Genomic DNA, 19076 nt, shown 5'->3' on the forward strand with positions numbered 1-19076 from the left:
GGGTACAATCTGCTGCCCTGAGCTCCTTGGAGGAAGAGCAGGATAAAAATGGTTTTTAAAAAACAGCGTGACAGTTGATTCTGTATATTTATGTGTAATGTGAAGCTCTTTCTCTGAATGTCAATTTTTTTGTTCTTAAATTTTTCTGTATCTCTGGCCTTCGTGATTATACAGATGAGGCTGAATATATTATGGAGAAAATTTAAGTCGTGGTTCTTCATGCAGAGTCTGCTGCGCATCCCGAGAGCTGGTCTTGTGGTAGCAAGCATGACTTGTCCCCTTAGCTAAACAGGGTCTGCCCTGGTTGCACAGGAAAGGGAGACTAGAAGTGTGAGCAATGTAAGATATTCCCCTCTGGGGATGGAGCTGTTTTGGGAAGAGCAGAAGGTTCCAAGTTCCCTCCCTGGCAGCAACTCCAAGATAGGGCTGAGAGAGATTCCTGCCTGCAACCTTGGAGAAGCCACTACCAGTCTGTGTAGACAATACTGAGCTAAATAGACCAATGGTCTGACTCAGTATATGGCAGCTTCCTATGTTCCTATGTATGTAAATAAAACAAGTCTGGTATTTCCCCTAGGGGGTGCTGGTCAGCCACCGGCTACAATCTGTGAAACTTTTTGAAGATGCCAAAAGAGCAAAAGTGGGCTTAACAGTGAGCTAAGACAGGGTGTTACACCCAAGCAGTCAAGGTAGAACTAGTGTACATACTGGTGGCCCTTCAATAACAGCCCCTTATTTAAAAATAAATGAACACAATGTTTTCCAAGAGTCGGGGCAAACTGTACCATGACTATTCCGTTCATGTTTATGACTGATATCAATGAATGTAGAAGTCCCTGTTGTGCAAATACAAAGTGCTATCAAGTTAAAGCTAGCTAGTTATAGGTAGGAAGGCAGGCAGACAGACAAGACAGACAGCAGAAGAGTCTCAACTTCAGTATAGTGTGCAGCAGTGTTCCCTCTAAGAGGGATTCCCAGATCTTGTTGACTACAAATTCCATCATCCCCATCTGCAATGGGCAAGGATTATGGGAGTTGTAGTCAATCATCATCTGGAGACCCAAGCAGTGTCCCCTCTAAGAGGGATTCCCAGATGTTGTTGACTACAACTCCCACAACCCCCAAGAAAAAGTCACCACAGCTGGGGATTCTGGGAGTGGTAGTCAACAACATCTGGGAATCCCTCTTAGAGGGAACAGTGGTGTGCAGTACAGTGTTGCCAGGGATAGGCAAACTTTGGCACCCTAGCTGTTGTTGAACTAAGACCACCCATCATCCTCAGTCACAACTGTGGCTGGGGATGATGGGAGTTATAGTTCAACAACAGCTGGAGTGCCAAAGTTTGCCTACCCCTGGACTAGCAGATATTTAAGTTGACTGGTTGGCTGGTTGGTTGATTGATTGATCCATTTTTTATACCACCTTTCATAAGACATCCCAAGGGACTTTACAAAAGTTAAAATACAATAAAACTCCATTTTAAAAAAAATCACATAAAAAATCTTAAAATCTGTTTGTTCCACAGTAAAAACCATAAAACACCAAAAAACAAAAACAAACAAAAGCTAACAACACAGAAAAGACGAACAGAACCAGGAGAGCCGAGAGACCTGGCAGCCTCTAAGGGGTAAAAGCTTGAACAAATGAAAAGGTAGCAGCCGCAGATGTCAAACTGCAGAGTTCTAGAAAGCGGGCCACCTATGAAGAGGGGGCTCAGCTGAAGGTTTCGGGTAGCTAACCAAGGAACTATGACAGGATCACCAGATAGAAATCAGGAATATTATGGTAAGCGGAGGGGGGCTAAATGGGAGGGGAATCGTTGCAGAGCAGCTAGACTATAAAAATAAGTGGGGAAATGACTTGCCTAGCAAGCCTGAGGTTGCCGGTTCGAATCCCCACTGATATGTTTCCCAGACTATGGGAAACACCTATATCGGGCAGCAGCGATATAGGAAGATGCTGAAAGGCATCATCTCTACTGTGTGGGAGGATTGATTGATTGATTGATTGATGAAGTGTCATCAAGTTGGTGTCAACTCTTAGTGACCATCTAGATAGATTCTCTCCAGGATGATCTGTCTTCAACTTGGCCTTTAAGGTCTCTCAGTGGTGCGTTCACTGCTGTCGTAATCAAGTCCATCCACCTTGCTGCTGGTCGCCCTCTTCTTCTCTTTCCTTCTTCTTTTCCATTGAGGGAGGAAGCAATGGTCAACCCCTCCTGTATTCTACCAAAGACAACCACAGGGCTCTGTGGTTGCCAGGAGTCGACACCGACTCAACGGCACACTTTACCTTTAATATGGGAATACGTTTCAAGTTATACTACTTGTCGTGAGCTGTTAGGCAGAATATTGCCTGCTCATTTATCCTTATCTTTCCACAAGTAAAATGGCTAGAGACATACTGCAAAAATTAAAAATAGAACCTTTGGAGGGGGGATTGGCTTATCTCTAATGGGAAGACCCTTAGTTTGGTTGCAGTTCTGAAGGCATTGCATGTGTGAGCTCCGTTTTGTGGATAAGGGGTATCTCGGTTAATAAAGCTGTGGAGCCCAGTATGTTAAATGGTGAGCCACCAAGAATATCCTATTTTGTGTCATTTCTTAAAAATGTCTTAATTGTATCATATGTGGTCTCCCACCCAGGTACTGCCCAAGGCTAGATTTGCTCAGGTTCAGCAATGTAACTGCATAATGGGCGACCAGACCACGTTCTGGGCCTTCCCATAGGTTATGCTTAATTGCTCAAATGCTCAGTGCTTTATAAGCCATGAAGTATACGCTTTTGCTAATGCAGGTTGATTACTTGCGTGGAAGATATATTTTCTTCTCCCCCTTGACAAGCTACTTAGCTCATGTTTCCATTCCGAACACTGCACAAGCATGGACATTTGAAACTGACGAGGGAGGAGCAATTGGCAGGTCTGATTTATGGGCTGTTAATGCTGCCGTCCATGAAGGCAGATGACCAGCTCCCTGACCCCATTACTGCCATGGTCACCACATTTCAGACCTGCGTGCAATTTTAGTGCCCACCACTTAGGAACAGTGTGAAAAAACAAGAAGAGATCCACAGCCAAGTGCCAAAAGAATCGGTTTAAACAGAGCCAGCTGACAGCCCTGTATAAGAACACGACTAGGGAGGGATGGGCCTGAAATGGCAAATGGCCATCAGCAAATGGAGGATGTGAAGATGGTTTGCATGCAGGTTTACTCCCTGGCGGCATCTCCAGGTAGGGCTGGGCGAGTCTCCTGACTGTAGCCTTGGAGAGTTTCTGCCAGTTAGCGCAGATCTGAGCAAGATGGACCAATGGCTCATTATAAGGCAGTTTCCTATGTAAAAGAACAGCCCTGTCCAGAGAGGTGCTCTTACTCCTGGGCTTCCGGGCAGAAGTCCAGGGCCTCTACACCCCCTGGGGCACCACAAATCCTCTTTAGTATCTCTCCTGGGTGATGGATGATGATGATGATGAGGAGGAGGAGGAGGAGGAGGAGGAGGAGGAGGAGGAGGGCCCCATAACAAAATATTTCAGTAAATCCCTGTTGTGCATGTGTTACCTGAACCTCTGCCTGAGCATGGTGAAAGTTTTAGGTACCTTTTCCCCTCAGAAACAGAAGGGGGTTGTGACTGTCTTGAGGGAGTATTCTCCAAGCTGAGAAATATGCTGCTCTTTTTGTTCTCCCCACTCTTTGCCACTAAGTTCCATTAGCTCCGCCCAGCTGGTTGTCCATTAACTGGCCTCTGAGTCAGCAAACACTCCACTCCACTGAATTACATTGGGACAGTTTTGGGTGGATTGCCCCCTTAGATTTCCCCACCCCTTCAGATTTCTGTAAAACCATCATATTTGTGAACTACCCCAAGCCGATCAGTATCACCCTCTCGCCTGTAGGTGCTCTGGTTGCGTGTCCATAAGGATCATAACATTTCCCACTTGTTTGGAAATAGATATCCGATAATGGACACTGCAGTCAAGCCGATCGAGAGACACATGCAAGAAACCACAGACAGAGCCAGAGCTCATCTCTCTCACAGAGAGAGAGAGAGAGAGAGAGAGGAAACTATTATTTTAAGTTCCCCCAGAGAATCACAGTCATTAGACAGGATTTTCCAGTGGTCAGTGATGGCTTGTCTTTGCCCTGGGAGTCCTGTGGTTGAATAATTTCTCAAGCTCATTTCTGCCATCTGTATAATGGGCATAATCATGGTACACGCTGTGGACTCTGTTTTGAAATCCAATGCAATGCAAGTAGCCCTTAATTTTTCACACTTATATAGGGAACATAGGAAGCTCCATATACTTTGTCAGACCATTCGTCTATCTAGCTCAGTATTGTCTTCACAGACTGGCAGCGGCTTCTCCAAGGCTGCAGGCAGGAATCTCTCTCAGCCCTATCCTGGAGATGCCAAGGGGGAGCCTCAGATGCTCTTCCCAGAGTGGCTCCATCGCCAAAGGGGAATATCACACATCAAGTCTCCCATTCAGATGCAACCAAGGCGGACCCTGCTTAGCTAAGGGGTCAAGTCATGCTTGCTACCACAAGACCAGCTCTCCTCTCCAATGAATATGAATATGACAAACATTTATATACTGCTTTTCAACAAAAGTTCCCATTTGTATTTATGTACAAATATAGCTATTTATACATAGATATAAATAAATAAATAAAATGGCTCCCTGTCCTGAAAGGGCTCACAATCTGAAAAAGAAACATAAGCTAGACACCAGCAGCCGCCACTGGAGGGATGCTGTGCTGGGGATGGATAGGGCCAGTTGCTCTCCCTCTGCTCAAAAAAGAGAATAACTACTTTGCAAAGGTGTCTCTTTGCTCAGTTAGCTAAGGGCTTCTGCTGTCCCCGTCCCGATCTGTCTCTGAGGCCTTCTGTTGGCGACCGTTTTCAAAAAAAGAGCAGCCAGCAAAGTCAGAGGGCGCAGGGAGAGGTCACACGGGCCCACAGCAAATACATAGGAGCTCTTGACCTTACAACCTCCATCTGGAGCAGTGTTCCCTCTAACAGGGAATCCCAGATGTTGTTGACTACAACTCCCAGAATCCCCAGCCAAAGGCCACTGCAGCTGGGAATGCTGGGAATTGTAGTGAACAACATCTGGGTGTCCCTGTTAGAGGGAACAGTGATGTGCAGCTGTTAGAACCCACATTCCAAATGGCTTCTTTTGCTCAGGAGTAATTGCACTGGACATGAGAAATGGAACAGCCTCATCAGTTAATCAGAAACCAGGCAAAGCCCACTTCTTCATTGATTCCTGGGGCATTTATCTCTACATTTTCTGTGCTTCAAATGCAGTAATCACAACTCTCTGTCAAATCTGGAAGAGGGACCGTGTTTAACTGCAGGCAGAAGTCACAGAACCACCTCGAGGCAGCTTCAGAGTAGTCGCCTTTAAGAGCAACATAGGAACACAGGAAGCTGTTTCATACCGAGTCAGACCATCGGTCCATCTAGCTCAGGATTGTCTACAGTGAATGGCAGCAGCTTTCCAAGGTTTCAGGTCGGAGTCTCTCCCGGCCCTACCTGGAGATGCTGCCAGGGATTCAGCCTGGGACAGTCAGTATGCAAGTCCTATAGTAGACTAGTGTCAGGACATCCTAAAACGAATGACAGGAGATGCCCACTGGAATGCTCTGGTTCCTCCCAAATGGCCATGGAATGCATGGAATTTCTGAATGGCCAATGGCCATTCATGCATTCCTATAGCCATTTGGCACTGGAATGCCCTGGGTCCTTCCAAATGGCTATAGGAATGCATGAATGGCCATTGGCCATTCAGAAATTCCATGCATTCCATGGCCATTTGGGAGGAACCAGGGCATTCAAGTGGGCATCCCCTGTCATTCGTTTTAGTACACTACATAGAGTTTACATGATCATATGCATGTCAGCCTAGTGAAATAGGAACACAGGAAACTGCCCTAATCAGACCCCCTTGGTCCATCTAATTCAGGATTGTCTACACTGACTGGCAGCGGCTTTCCAAGGTTCCAGGCAGGAGTCTCTCCCAGTCCTACCTGGAGATGCTGCCAGGGAGTGAACCTGGGACCTCCTGCATTCAAGCAGGCAAGGTGCTCTTCAACTGAGCTATGGCCCCTTCACAGTGCTCATGTAGACTTCCACCCAAATGTAAACCAAGGTAGACCCTGCTTAGCAAAGTAGACAGTTCATTCTCACTATCACAAGATCAGTCTCCTCCCCAGATAATGGACCGGATCTCACGGTCAGTGAGACCTGGTTCCTAGCTGTGAGCGGGCAGGGAGCCCTGGGCAGCTGGATCGGCCGCCCACACGATCGCTGGCCCCGAGACGGAGCTGGCGGGGGCTGGGGAACTCGGGGGCCACGCGGCCCCCAGAAGCCCCAGTATGCCCTGCGCGAGCGCACAGGGCATACTGGGGAGACCCCCGAGCCGGGAGGCTGCTTTTAAGCCTCCTGGCCGGGGGTCTACTCACAAGTAGTCACGGCGTGGAGCCACGCCGCGGCTACTCACGAGCAGATAGCCCAGGTTTGTGGAGCACTCGCTCTGCAAACCCGGGCTCAGGGGCAGGCCACAGGAGTGGGTTAGCCGCTCCAGAACCACCAGGCTCGGCTGCGAGCCCGGTGGTCCTTATGTTCACAAAAATCGGGCTAGGATTTTCCTAGCCCGATTTTTGTGATCGTAAGAATAGCCCCAATGTTTGAAAACAATGTTTCCATATTCATGGCCCCAGCAGAGTCCACACTGAGATCAGAGGAGACAGAGTTAGCTTTCCCTCAGGTTCACTCTTCTTAGCCCATTGCCTACTCTACCTTCAGCCACCTTGACTTTGGGCTCTTTGTCCCTGAGCTTTGCTGTCTTTGGGGACCTCTTCCCAGTTCTGTCCACAAGGCTGCTCCTGTCCATAGGGCTACATGAGGTTTTAATCCCAGCCACAGTGACAACTTTCCCTTCCCTCACAAAAAAGGTCGGCGCACATTCCAACAGCTTTGCTAGTCCAGCAGTTGGAACGTTCACGAATATTTCCTGCCATCACACCACCTCAGCCAATAACTGTCAAGCGCATCACCACTGCATGAGTGCCATACAAGATAGGTATATGGTATACATACAAAGGTGAGCGTTCTCTTGTATAAGCAAAGTATAGAAAAGGTGTAGAATGCATTTCTGAGTGAAGGATTCATCTTTACGAGAATGCCAGCTTTCACTTAGATAGGCAGGTAGGTAGGTAGGTAGGTAAAGCAAGTCATTAGACTCTGTGGCTATGAAAATAGGTTGACGACATGGGCAGGAGGAAGAGGGAGGGGGAAACAGCCAGCCACAAAGCGCTGCACAGTTGCTCTGTGTGTGGTTGGCTAGTAATAATAATAATAATGTCACAGGAAGGGTGAGCTTAGTGTTTCTGTGTAGGTGTGTCCATGAAGTTCTGTGAACCAAGGCTCCAAAAAACAACAACACTCATTTCTGAAGCAGAAGTGAACTTCCTGAGCCTCGAAAGTTCTTCAGAGCTCAGAGAAATTATCCACTCCCCTCCGCTAGCCTGCCCTTTTCCTTATCAGGCAGAAGGGCAGTGAGAGAAGCAGCAGCAGCAGCAAGTGAGAAGGAGGAAGGTCCTTTCTCCTCCCTCTGCATTGTGTTGGGAGCAACCCCCCTTCCCACCCAGCATAAGAACATAAGAACAGCCCTGCTGGATCAGGCCCAAGGCCCATCTAGTCCAGTATCCTGTTTCACACAGTGGCCCACCAGATGCCACTGGAAGCCACAGGCAGGAGTTGAGGGCAGGCCCTCCCTCCTGATGTTACTCCCAGCACCAATGCTGCTGCTTCTCCTGCTACTACCAAGATTGCGAAGGAAAGGATGGGGGGCTGGCAGGGATGGAGTGGAGAACTTCTCCAAGTTTCCTTGGGCTGGCTTGGCAAATGATCCACATTCTTCCGGATTTGGGGAGAAGACCACTTCCAGGCTAGTCTGACACAAATTGGCCTATCTCTACTTCTCCCTGCCACCAGGCAGCATCTGGAATAGGCCCCCACCTGTAGATCAGGACTATGAAGAAGATGGGGGGACATTAATCTGTCTCTCCATCACAGTCCAAACCCAGATTGGGCTCTTTCATGATTGCTCTTTGTCAAGGGGAGAAAGCTCTCGGTGCCAACAGGGTCATTTCTTTTGACAAATAGCAACCACGGGGACAAGAGGGAATTGAGACATGGGAAGTCATGTCAAAGCTCTTCCCCCTACTGTGGCCCCAGTGTTCACTTTAAGGCATGCACATGTGTGCACGCTCACATGTTTTTTGATGTCCGCTCAGGTAATTTTTGATTCTGCTTAGGGATGTGCAAATGGATTCGGGTACAAATCGATTTGTACCTTAATCTAGCTGATTCAGGTGATTTGGAGACAAAACAAATCACCCCTGTGGTCCATTGGTTAGATTCAGGTACAAATCGAATTGTGCCTGATTTGATTTGGCTCGATTCAAGATTTGGATCCCTCCTATTAATTCCCCCAGATTCCCAGCTTTCTTTTTTTTTATAAAGCTAGGCTCTAGCACTTGTAGAAGTGGAGTTACGGAGCAAAATGTGTGATCACAATTTTTCGTGTTTGGATTATTTGGTGTATAATAACTTCCCCTCAATGAATCCCTATGATGATTCAGTACACACCATTTCTTCTATTCCTTTTGACTGTCTGTTCAACAGTGCCAACTGTCAACTGCCATGTGCCAACGACAACCCACTCCCACCCACAAGGCAGTGGGATACTACTCAGTTTATGTTTATTTCCCCCCACCCCTAGTGTTTAGGCTCTTTGGTGTCTAATAACCTTTCCTTGTAATGAATCCTTATGAGGATTCATTACACTCTGAAGAGTCTAAACACCTCAAAAAATCCTAAAATATAAACTGAGTACCCAGTGGCTTGTGGTTTGGGGGGGTAGTTGGAACACGGGATGCCACTAATTCCCCACTCCCACCTGCAAAGCAGTGGGGTCAAAATGAACAGAAGAAATGAAGGCATGTAATGAAGACACCAAAGAATCTAAATACTTCAAAAATACCTACCCCTGTATGTGTATGTGTGTAGTGGGGGGCGGGGTAGCTGATACATGGCAGTTGACAGTTGGTACTGTCCAGTGACAGTCAAAATGAACAGAAGAAATTAAGGTGTGCAATTAATCCTCATAGGGATTAATTATGAGGAAAAGTTATTATATACCAAATAATCCAAACTCTTGAAAACTAATGATTGCACATTTTTCTCCATAATTCAACTTCAACAAGAGCTAGAGCTTAGCTTTTTTGAAAAAAATGAAAGCAGGGGATCCGTGTCAGGGTTAGGATATGGCAACTTCAAATCCCCATTGTTTCCTATGGTGGAAATGTTCAAAATCAGTAAAAAATAAAAAAAAACCATTAAAAGTCAACCAAGTGTTACACTGCCTTGAAACTTGGGTGGTAGGTGGCACGCATGGGGACCTACTCATGACCCAAATTTGGTACCCCTAGGACCTTGTTAAGTGGTACCAATTGGTCCAAATCTGAATCAAATTAAAGCAAAAACAAATCGAATCTGGGGTGATTTTGAGGGGGTAGATTTGGACACAAAACAAATCAGGGATTATTTGTTTGGGGCACAAATCAAATAAAAAAAATCGATTTGTGCACATCCCTAATTCTGCTCAGGTTTCATCAAGGAGGTCCCACTCTGAATGCACATGTGCACACACAGCCTTGATACTGCTGCCCAGAACAAAACTCATTCCACACACCGATGAAAAAGATTAGATAGAAGACTGATTGCAATGCAGCTCTTACTTATTTGTTTTAAAAATCAAACACAGATGAACAAGGCGCATGCATTCTATAATGTGTAGTGTGACCCTAATTTGGGCTGTGCTTTCTGGTATCAGGTTCAGCAGGAAACAGCAGTCTTGTTATCACAGCCAGAAGCTGGGTAGGCACAGTGTCCAGCCAGGCTTCAAACCCCATGCACACCTTGGAGAAACGGCCATGTGTTGGCAAAAATCAAGGGAGGAGGAATGGGAAGTGATTTTGTGATTGTGTGAGAAGGAAGTGAGGAAGTTATTGTGTGAGGTGTGACTGATTGTGTAATGATTGTGTGAGGTGTGACTGTGATTGTGTAAATGAGTGTGTGATTGTGATTGTATAATTGTTTGATTGTGATTGTGAGATTTTGTGTGATCGTGATCTCCAATCGTTTGATTGCAATCGCATCCTAAATCGCATCCTATTTTAGATTGTGAGCCCTTTAGGGACAGGGATCCATCTCATTTATTTGTTATTTCTCTGTGTAAACCTCCCTGAGTCATTTTTGGAAGGGCGGTATAGAAAGCAAACAAACAAACAAACAAACAAACAAACAAAATAAACAATTGTGATTGTGATTTTTGATTGTGATTGATTGTGATTGTGTACAATAGGTTGTGACTGTGTCCGCCAATCAAGTGTAATTGAGATGTGTCCTCCAATCAAGTGTGATTGTATGATTGTGCAAATGATTGTGTGATTGTGTGAGGGGTGATTGTTTGAGGGGGAAGTGATTGTGATGGTGTGCTGGCTGCGATCTGGGGAAGGCAGGACATGCTGCTCCTCCATCCTCATTACAGTGCTGGGTACTAGCCGACGATCACTCCCGCTGCCCAGCTCAGTTTTTGCCAAGACACAACCATTGCTCAGGAGCATGCACAAAGCTTAGGGCCTGGCTGGTCGCTGCTCCTTCATCTCAGAGGTTGGTTGTGAGAAGCAGCCCAGTATCTTCGCCATCTTTGCCATCCATGTATCCACACAGCCCTGATCCCTAGCAAAGCACGAAGGGCATGCTCGGGGCAGCCAATCGTGTGCAAGCCAATGTGTTTAAAATGAAGCGTCACCTACCTCCTCGGCCCTCGCTGTCCGCCGGCTTCACTTGGATTGGGCGATTCATCTGTCAAACAAACAAAGGCACACTCAGTTGAGAGTTCGGCCACGTGCATGCCCCAACCCGTTTCACATCGCATGATTAGCAGCTCAGCAATTCCGTGAAAACAATTTGGGGATTATCGCAAATAAAGGGCAGGTATGTGCTTGGAGCAGGCAGGATTGGATCCAAGTCTGGATTTGGGGTTTTAACAGGATGGCTTTAGTATGTATGATTTTATTATTTATTCAATTTCAGGGCAGCTCACAATGCTAAGAAAAATACAACAACTCAAGCCAGGCTACGATGGCTATAATGCACTCCATTCATGGACGGGGATTTTCCCACTATCTCCATGGTAACTAGCGAGAGGCACCTTTCAAAGTGGTGATTTTCTTTATATTTAGCAGGAGAAGAGCAACTGTCCCTATTCAGCATAGCAAACCCCGCCCCCCCTTGGTTGCTGCTGGCATCTCATAGGAACACAGGAAGCTGCCACGGGGGCCATTCACATGACCAGGAAGGGGTGGGTGGGCAGTGGGGGAGGCTGCTCCAACTTACCTTCCCCCCAGAAGAGCAACAAAATATTGCTCGGAGCACAGACAGCACTCCCAGACAATCCAAACTGCTCCCAGCAGCATGGGGCTCCGGAGCGTGGGACAAACGCATCCTGGTCTCCTGAATCCCACAATGCACTGTGCCTATGGAGATTCCCCCAGGAGTCGGGCGCTCTAGGCACCTGTCTCTGTGACAGCCACTCATTCACTGCTGCTTTCACCACCAGCTTGTCTCCCTTTGCCGGCTGCAACTTGGTCTAATGGCGCCACTGCGCCAGCACTCGTTCTCGTTGGGATGGGCTCGTGCTGGGGTGGTGACGGCAGCATTGAGCGAGTGGTCAAGCGGGGGCTACCGAGGCAAGCAGTGGCTGGGTGGCTGTGGAGGCGGCAAATGAGAAGCAGCTGCAGGGTGGGGAATCTAGTGATGGGCTGTCCCCAACATCGCTGTACCACTGGCAGGTACAGTACTACATGTACTAAGATATACAAGAACTTTAGGGGGCTGGGAATTTGAATCTGTGTTCCCCAATATGGACGGAGTTGGGTGCAGGGTTCCCTCTAAGGCGTGCACACATGTGTACACACACAAGTTTTTTTTTTTTATGTCCACCCAGTTAACTTTAGATCCCACTCAAATGGAATCAGGACGGTCCCACTCTGAATATACATGCACACACACACGCTGCCTTGATACTGCCGCCCAGAACAAAATTCATTCTGCTCACAGATGGAAAAAAATTAGAGAGGACACTGGCTGGGTGCCATGGAATAAACCCCTGTAGTTTCCAGTTCAAACAAAGCAGCTGAGGTAGGGCTGACTGGGCCCTTGCGGTAGCTGCCCGCCCCCCACCCCAGGTTTGTACACCTGTAAGTTTTGGGCGATCAACCCATTGTCCTGTTTCCCCATCTTCTGTTGAGGGAAGGCTACAGTGTTCATCAGCTGATTCTCAACTCTAGTGAATGCTCTCTAGGCACTACCTAAGGGGATACGATTGTGGCAGGCTATAGCTGGAGGAGGAGGAGGAAACTTTATTGAACTAGCCATGCACGATGACAGAATAGCATCACTATGTACATGGTAAACCTTACCATCAGTGACACAGGAGGCTTGTTCACACAGTTGTTTGAATCTAGGTTTAATGTGAGTTACCAGCATTGAAGGGATTGTGTGAACCTATGCCAAGGTGGGAATCTCATGCCATAAACCACCTTGGCATGGGTTCATGCAATCCCTTCAATGCCCACATTAGTTCTAGATTCAAACAATTGTGTGAACAACGCCAAACATTAGCAAACTTTACAGTCAGTAGACATTCCAGCCTCTGCTTTTCCTGACCTCTCACAGCAATCTTATTCGTTTCCCTTTTTCCTGATTGTCTTGGCTGCCAAAACAAACAGAGCCATTTTTATGGGTTACAAAGGCATTAGTATTGCCCAACAGGAAACACAGGACTAGGGAGTCTGTTCTGTCTTGCTCCAGCCAAAGATGGTCCCCAAACAGCTCCTTGGCTGGCCGTGCGGCTTCTTCAGTGCTTCCCAGAACCACCTGACCACTCTGCTCCTGCCAATCAATCTTGCTAATTGATTTGCGTATCAGGAGAAGTTGTTGATGTCATTTGATGGCTATTAAAGTCAATTAAAGCTCCTTTGCCTCATCAGGGTGACAGATGAAAGGATCCTGATGCATCCGATCATTCATCTCTCTCCCCTCCCCACCTTGCCTGACACAATCTCTCCCTCCCTCCCTCTCTCCCCCTCCCTCCCTCTCTCTCCTTGTCTCACTCCCTCCTTCTCCCCTCTCTCCCCTCCCTCCCTCCCTCTCCCTCTCTCCCCCTCTCCTTGCCTCCCTCTCTCTCCCTCTCTCTCCCTCCCTCCTTCTCCCCTCTCTCCCCTCTCTCCCCTCCCTCCCCCTCCCCCTCTCCCTCCCTCTCTCTCCTTGTCTCCCTCTCTCCCTCCCTCCTTCTCCCCTCTCTCCCCTCTCTCCCCTCCCTCCCCCTCCCCCTCTCCCTCCCTCTCTCTCCTTGTCTCCCTCTCTCCCTCCCTCCTTCTCCCCCTCTCTCCACTCCCTCCCCTCCCTCCCTCTCCCTCCCCCTCCTCTCCCCTCTCCCCCCTCTCTCCTTGCCTCCCTCCCTCCCTCCTTCTCCCCCTCCCTCCCCTCCCTCCCCCTCTCTCCTTGCCTCCCTCCCTCCCTCCCTCCCTCCTTCTCCCCTCCCTCCCCTCCCTCCCCCTCCCCCCCTCCCCCCTCTCTCCTCCTCTCTCCCTTCCTCCCCCCTCTCTCACACACACACTACCACAATCATACATATTTTTGCTTGTGGAGCCCTTTGCTGGGCAACTAGGAGCTCGCTTGGAGCAGATGGAGACATTCTGCCTGGAAACCACAAGGCATCTGGACCAGCAGGCCTGGGGATCCAGGAAGAAGCAAGATGCCAGTTCAGCCCCCAGGAGACAAGAGATTCAATCATGTGTGCAGCTGAAGTTCTCTTGTGGATTTCCAAGTGAGTGCATGCAGTCACTTAAGGAACCCTTCTGAGAATGTGAAGGTACATTTGTGAGAGATCAACCCCAGCTTCTAGGAGCCAGCACATGCTGGAGATAAACAGATGTTTGTTCTCCTGTCTGAAGAGGCAAATTTAAAATACCAAGGGCCCTTCCGACGAAAGAAGTATTCCTTGGGTTTGCTTGCCTATTCAAGCCCTATTCACATGTTAGGCGCACAGGAAGCTGCCTTGTACTGAGTCAGACCATTGGTCCATCTTGCTCGTGATTGTCTGCACTGACTGGCAGCGGCTTCTCCAAGGTTGCAGGCAGGAATCTCTCTCAGCCCTACCTGGAGATGCTGTCAGGGATTGAACCTGGGACCTTCAGTATACAAACAGATGCTCTACCACTGAATGATGCCTAATCATTCTCATCTCCTAATTCTCATCTCCTCAGGGGCGTAGCAAGGTTGGAATGGGCCCAGAGACAAGATTTTGAAAAGGGCCCCTCGCTGATATACACACACAAACACACTTCACAATATATAGTGCACTCCCACTCACATCCCCATTACGAATAGGGTGATTATCTAGTTCACAGGGAAATCCAGCAGGAAATTACAGGGGGTGCAATGAGAATTTCCCCCATAAAAGATTCCACCCCCATATAAATATTGGGGCTTGGATTTTCTCTCTCTTGCAAATGCACTATGCCAGGGGGTGTCAAACAAAAATTTGGTGGTGAGCCAGATTAGTTTCTGATGCACCTCTGGTGAGCCACACATAGCCTTGTGCCCATCTCACACCACCTATCTTCCTCCTCCTGTCTGCTCTTTCTCTCATTCCTCCCCCCCCCTTAAATTAGCTGAATTCACTACTTTTTACACTAAAATACACTCAGGGAAAGAATGATTTTTTAAAAATTATTTTTTAGAAGAAATTCGGAACATACTTGCTAATACTAGCTTTTTGCATGGAAAATTCTATCACTCTTCCTCTCTCCCTTACAAAGGTGTTGCTAGGTACTTAAAAGATCCAGGGGGTGCAACACGGGCAGGCGAGGAGTCATGTGACGTGCCTCTGGGGTGCCCCTTGGGGCAGTGGGGCCCCAAGACAACTGTCTTCCCTTGCCTAACGGTAGTTACGCCCCTGCATCTCCTAATGGGAATATCTTACAGTGCTCACATAGGGGGCCGGCCTTTGGTGCTGGGCCTTCAGTGCAGGACTGGGGTCTTTGGGGAGGGGAGCTATAAGGTGGGGTTGGAGGTCTAGGTTGAATGTTGTTAGTCCTCCCTTTTATCGGGTTGTGTTGTTTGGGTTCTCTTGGACAGAATGATGCCGGGTTTGTGTACAGTGGCTCTGAGGCAGCTATTACTGTTGTGGTGGGGAATAGAAGAATTGGCGTTGGCAGAGCAGCTGGCCGTTACAGGGGAAGGGAAACCAGTAATTTAGTAAGTGTTTCCACTTCTGGCTGCCCTGTCAGCTCTCTGGCCTAGGGGAGCAGTTCCGACTTCCCACAGAACCTAGCCTTGCTCCTTTGCAATGCCAGGTGAGTTCAGAATAAAACCGAAATCATCCATGACTTGATCATGGATGAGGGAGCCGACCTGGCTAGTATAACTGAGACCTGGATGGGGGAGGCTAGTGGCCCAGTTTGGGCCCAGCTTCTTCCACCAGGTTGTGGAGCAGGCTAGGGGGTGTGGGCGCGGGGAGTGGCTGTGGTCTATAAGGATACCATTCCCCTTACCAGGACCCCTGTGTGATAGTTGACTTACATTGTGTGTGTCTTTCTGAGGCTGGCAACTAGGGATAGATTGGGGATTCTGTTGGTGTAGCATCCACCCTGTTGCCCAACTGACTCCCTAACTGAGCTGACGGAGCTGGTCTTGGTGTTAGAGTCACCCAGACTTTTGGTTCTGGGTGACTTCAATATCCATTGTGAGGCTGACTTGTCTGGTGCAGCTCAGGAGTTCATAGCGGCGATGAAAACTGTGGGCCTATCCCAACTAGTTTCAGGACCAACTCATGTTCATCAAAAGACTTGATTTGGTCTTTTGTTCAGATCGGGGGGTGTTCCGTGGGTGCGGGATCCTGTGCTTTCCCCATTGTCATGGACGGACCACTACTTGGTTAAGGTTGGTTTCACAGCCACAACCCAGCCCTGCAGGGGTGGAGGACCTATTAAGATGGTCCGCCTGAGATGGCTGTTGGATCCAGTAGGATTCCAAAAAGCCTTGGAGGGTTTTGATGTTGGTCCTGCCAGCGATTCTGGCGATGCCCTGGTGGGAACCTGGAATAGGGAACTCACCAGGGCAGTAGACACGATCGCTCTTAAGCGTCCCTTCCAATCTGCTTTAAAAGTGGCCCCTTGGTATACAGAGGAGTTATGGGGTCTGAAGCAGCAAGGTAGGTGACTGGAGCGCAGGTGGAGGAGAACTCGGCTTGAATGTGACAGGACACAGCATAGAGCCCATTTGAAGGTTTATGCGGAGGCGATGCATGTGGCAAAAAGCAATTCTGGTCTGTGCGCATTGCTTCTGTGGGTTCGCGTCTGGCAGAGCTGTCCCGGGTTGTGAGGAATCTGATTCAGGCTCCATCCAATTCAAACCAATCCTCGGGGACTTTGTTCTGCTGCGATGACTTTTAATGGGTTCTTTGCGGACAAAATCTCCTGTATTCGGGCCGACTTGGACTCCATGGTTTCTGCAGAGTCTATTAAGGTGGTATCCAGCTTCTTGCAGTATTAGATTGGATCTGAGAGACAAGCTGCTTGGGGCGGTGCTTGTTTCTCTGGATCCTTGCCCAACTTGGCTGCTTCTCTCTAGCAGGGATAGAATACAGGGAAGGCTTAGTTAATATCATTAACTCATCGCCGAGGGAGGTTAGGATGCCTCCTTGTTTAAAGGAGGCAATGATTAGACCACTTCTTAAGAAGCTTCCCTAGATCCCTCAGTGATGGATAGTTATAGGCCAATCTCCCATGGTTGGGCAAGGTGATTGAGAGAGTGGTGGCTAACCAGCTTCAGGCAGTTTGGGAGGAAACCGGTTATCTAGACCCATTTCAAACTGGCTTTAGAGCTGGCTATGGGGTTGAGATAGCCTTGGTCGGCCTGATGGATGACCTTTACCGAGCAATCAACAGAGGGAGTGTAACTCTGTTGGTTCTTTTGGATCTCTTGGTGGCGTTTGATGCCATTGACCATGGTATCCTTCTGGATCACCTGAGGGAATTGGGGATAGGAGACACTGCTTTGCAGTGGTTCCGCTCCTATCTCTCAGGCAGATTCCAGATGGTGGAGCTTGGTGACAGTTCCTCTTTAAAATGGGAGCTATTATATGGTGTCCCTCAGGGCTCCATTCTGTCACCAATGCTTTTTAATATTTACATGAAACTGCTGAGTGAGGTCATCAGGAGATTTGGTGCAGGGTGTTATCAGTATGCCAATGACACCCAAATCTATTTCTCCTCCTCCTCCTCCTCCTCCTCCTCCTCCTCCTCATCATCATCATCAGGAAATGGCATTCACTCCCTAAATGGCTGCCTACAGGCAGTAATGGGCTGCATGAGGGATAACAAATTGAAGCTGAATCTAAGCAAGATGGAGGTGCCCATTGTGGGGGATTGGAATTTAAGGGATGAGTTAGATCTTCCTGTGCTGGATGGGATTACACTCCCCCAGAAAAAACAGGTACGCAGCTTGAGAGTACTCTTATATCCAGGCCTCACCATGGTATCTCAGGTGAAGGCTATGGCCAGGAGCGCTTTCTATCAGCTTCGGCTGATTCGACAGCTGCGTCCATTCCTTGAAGAGAACAATCACAAAACAGTGGTGCATCAGCTGGTAACCTCCAGGCTCGACTACTACAATGTGCTCTATGTGGGGCTGCCTTTGTACGTAGTTTGGAAACTTCCGTTAGTTCAAAATGCGGCAGCCAGATTGGTCTCTGGGGTAACCTGGAGAAAGCATATTATGCCTGTCTTTAAACAGCTTCACTGGCTGCCAATATGTTTCCGGGAGAAATACAAAGTGCTGGTTATTACCTTTAAAGCTCTGAACGGCTTGGGTATGGGCTACCTTAGAGAGCACATTCTACGGTATGATCCCCATCGCTCATTGAGGTCATCTGGAGAGGTCTGTCTCCAGTTACCACCGGTATGTCTGGTGATGCCTTGGTACCGGTCTTTTCTGTAGCTGCTCCTGGTCTATGGAATGCACTCCCGGCAGATATCCGCAGTTTAGGTTCGCTGTTGGCCTTTAAGAGAGCCCTAAAAACTTATTTGTTTGGCCTGGCCTTCCAAGGCTTGTAAAGTGTTGTTGTTTTTTAAAAGTATTTTATTTGGTTTTAAATGGTTTTAATTGTTTCTGAATTGTTTTTATATTGTTTTTAGCACTGTGTTTTTAGCTGTGTGTTTTTATGTCTTTTTAAAGTTGCTGTACACCACTCAGAGCCTCTGGATGGGGCAGTTTATAAATGTAATAAGTATAATAATAAATAATAATAATATAGTAATAAATAATAGTAAACAATAATAATATAGTAATTAATAATAATAATAATAATAATAATAATATAGTCACCTGTCCAAATAAATAAATAATAAATAATAATAATATAGTCACCTGTCCAAATAAATAAATAATAAATAATAATAATATAGTCACCTGTCCAAATGCAAACCAGGCCAGGCCCTGCTTAGCAAAGGGGGACAATTCATATTTGCTACCTCAAAACCTGCTCATTCCCCCAAAATAACTTTTAAGAACTTTTCTTTGTTGAAAAGTGGTATAGAGAAACTCTAAAATAATAAAAATATATTGTGAGACTGTGTTACTTTGATTTTTGTACAGCACCGAGAAATTGTGTGTGTTCTATAAATCACTGTTGTTGTCATTGTCGTCATCATCATCATCATCATCAAAAAATGTGAATAGGTACATACGAGAAGGCCAAGTAAACTAGTTCAAGGTTGTTTAGAGATTTCCCAAGGAACTGAAAATTCCAGTCAAATCCCATACCCCAAGACGAGATCCTCTGCACACCTTCCCTGGAGATTCACACACACCATCTAGCATGCCACTGGCAGACAGCAAGATCATAATCTGTTTGGGGGTGTAAAGACCGCATGGGAC

General features: G+C 47.6%; 1 protein-coding gene across 17 annotated transcripts in view; it reads right to left on the bottom strand.

Annotated features, from left to right (window-relative positions):
• Positions 1-19076, bottom strand: part of CELF6 (CUGBP Elav-like family member 6) — a 243916-nt gene that overhangs the window by 75160 nt on the left and 149680 nt on the right. For all 17 annotated transcript variants that reach the window (XR_008311402.1, XR_008311403.1, XM_053272152.1 and 14 more), the window contains one exon: positions 10886-10934. Coding sequence is in view for 15 of the 17 variants with exons in the window: in XM_053272152.1 (XP_053128127.1) it covers positions 10886-10934 (49 nt within the window). In the remaining 2 variants the exon portion in view is untranslated. The remainder of the gene's footprint in view (positions 1-10885; positions 10935-19076) is intronic.

This window comes from Hemicordylus capensis, chromosome 10, assembly GCF_027244095.1.
Source record: "Hemicordylus capensis ecotype Gifberg chromosome 10, rHemCap1.1.pri, whole genome shotgun sequence".
NCBI lineage: Eukaryota > Metazoa > Chordata > Lepidosauria > Squamata > Cordylidae > Hemicordylus > Hemicordylus capensis.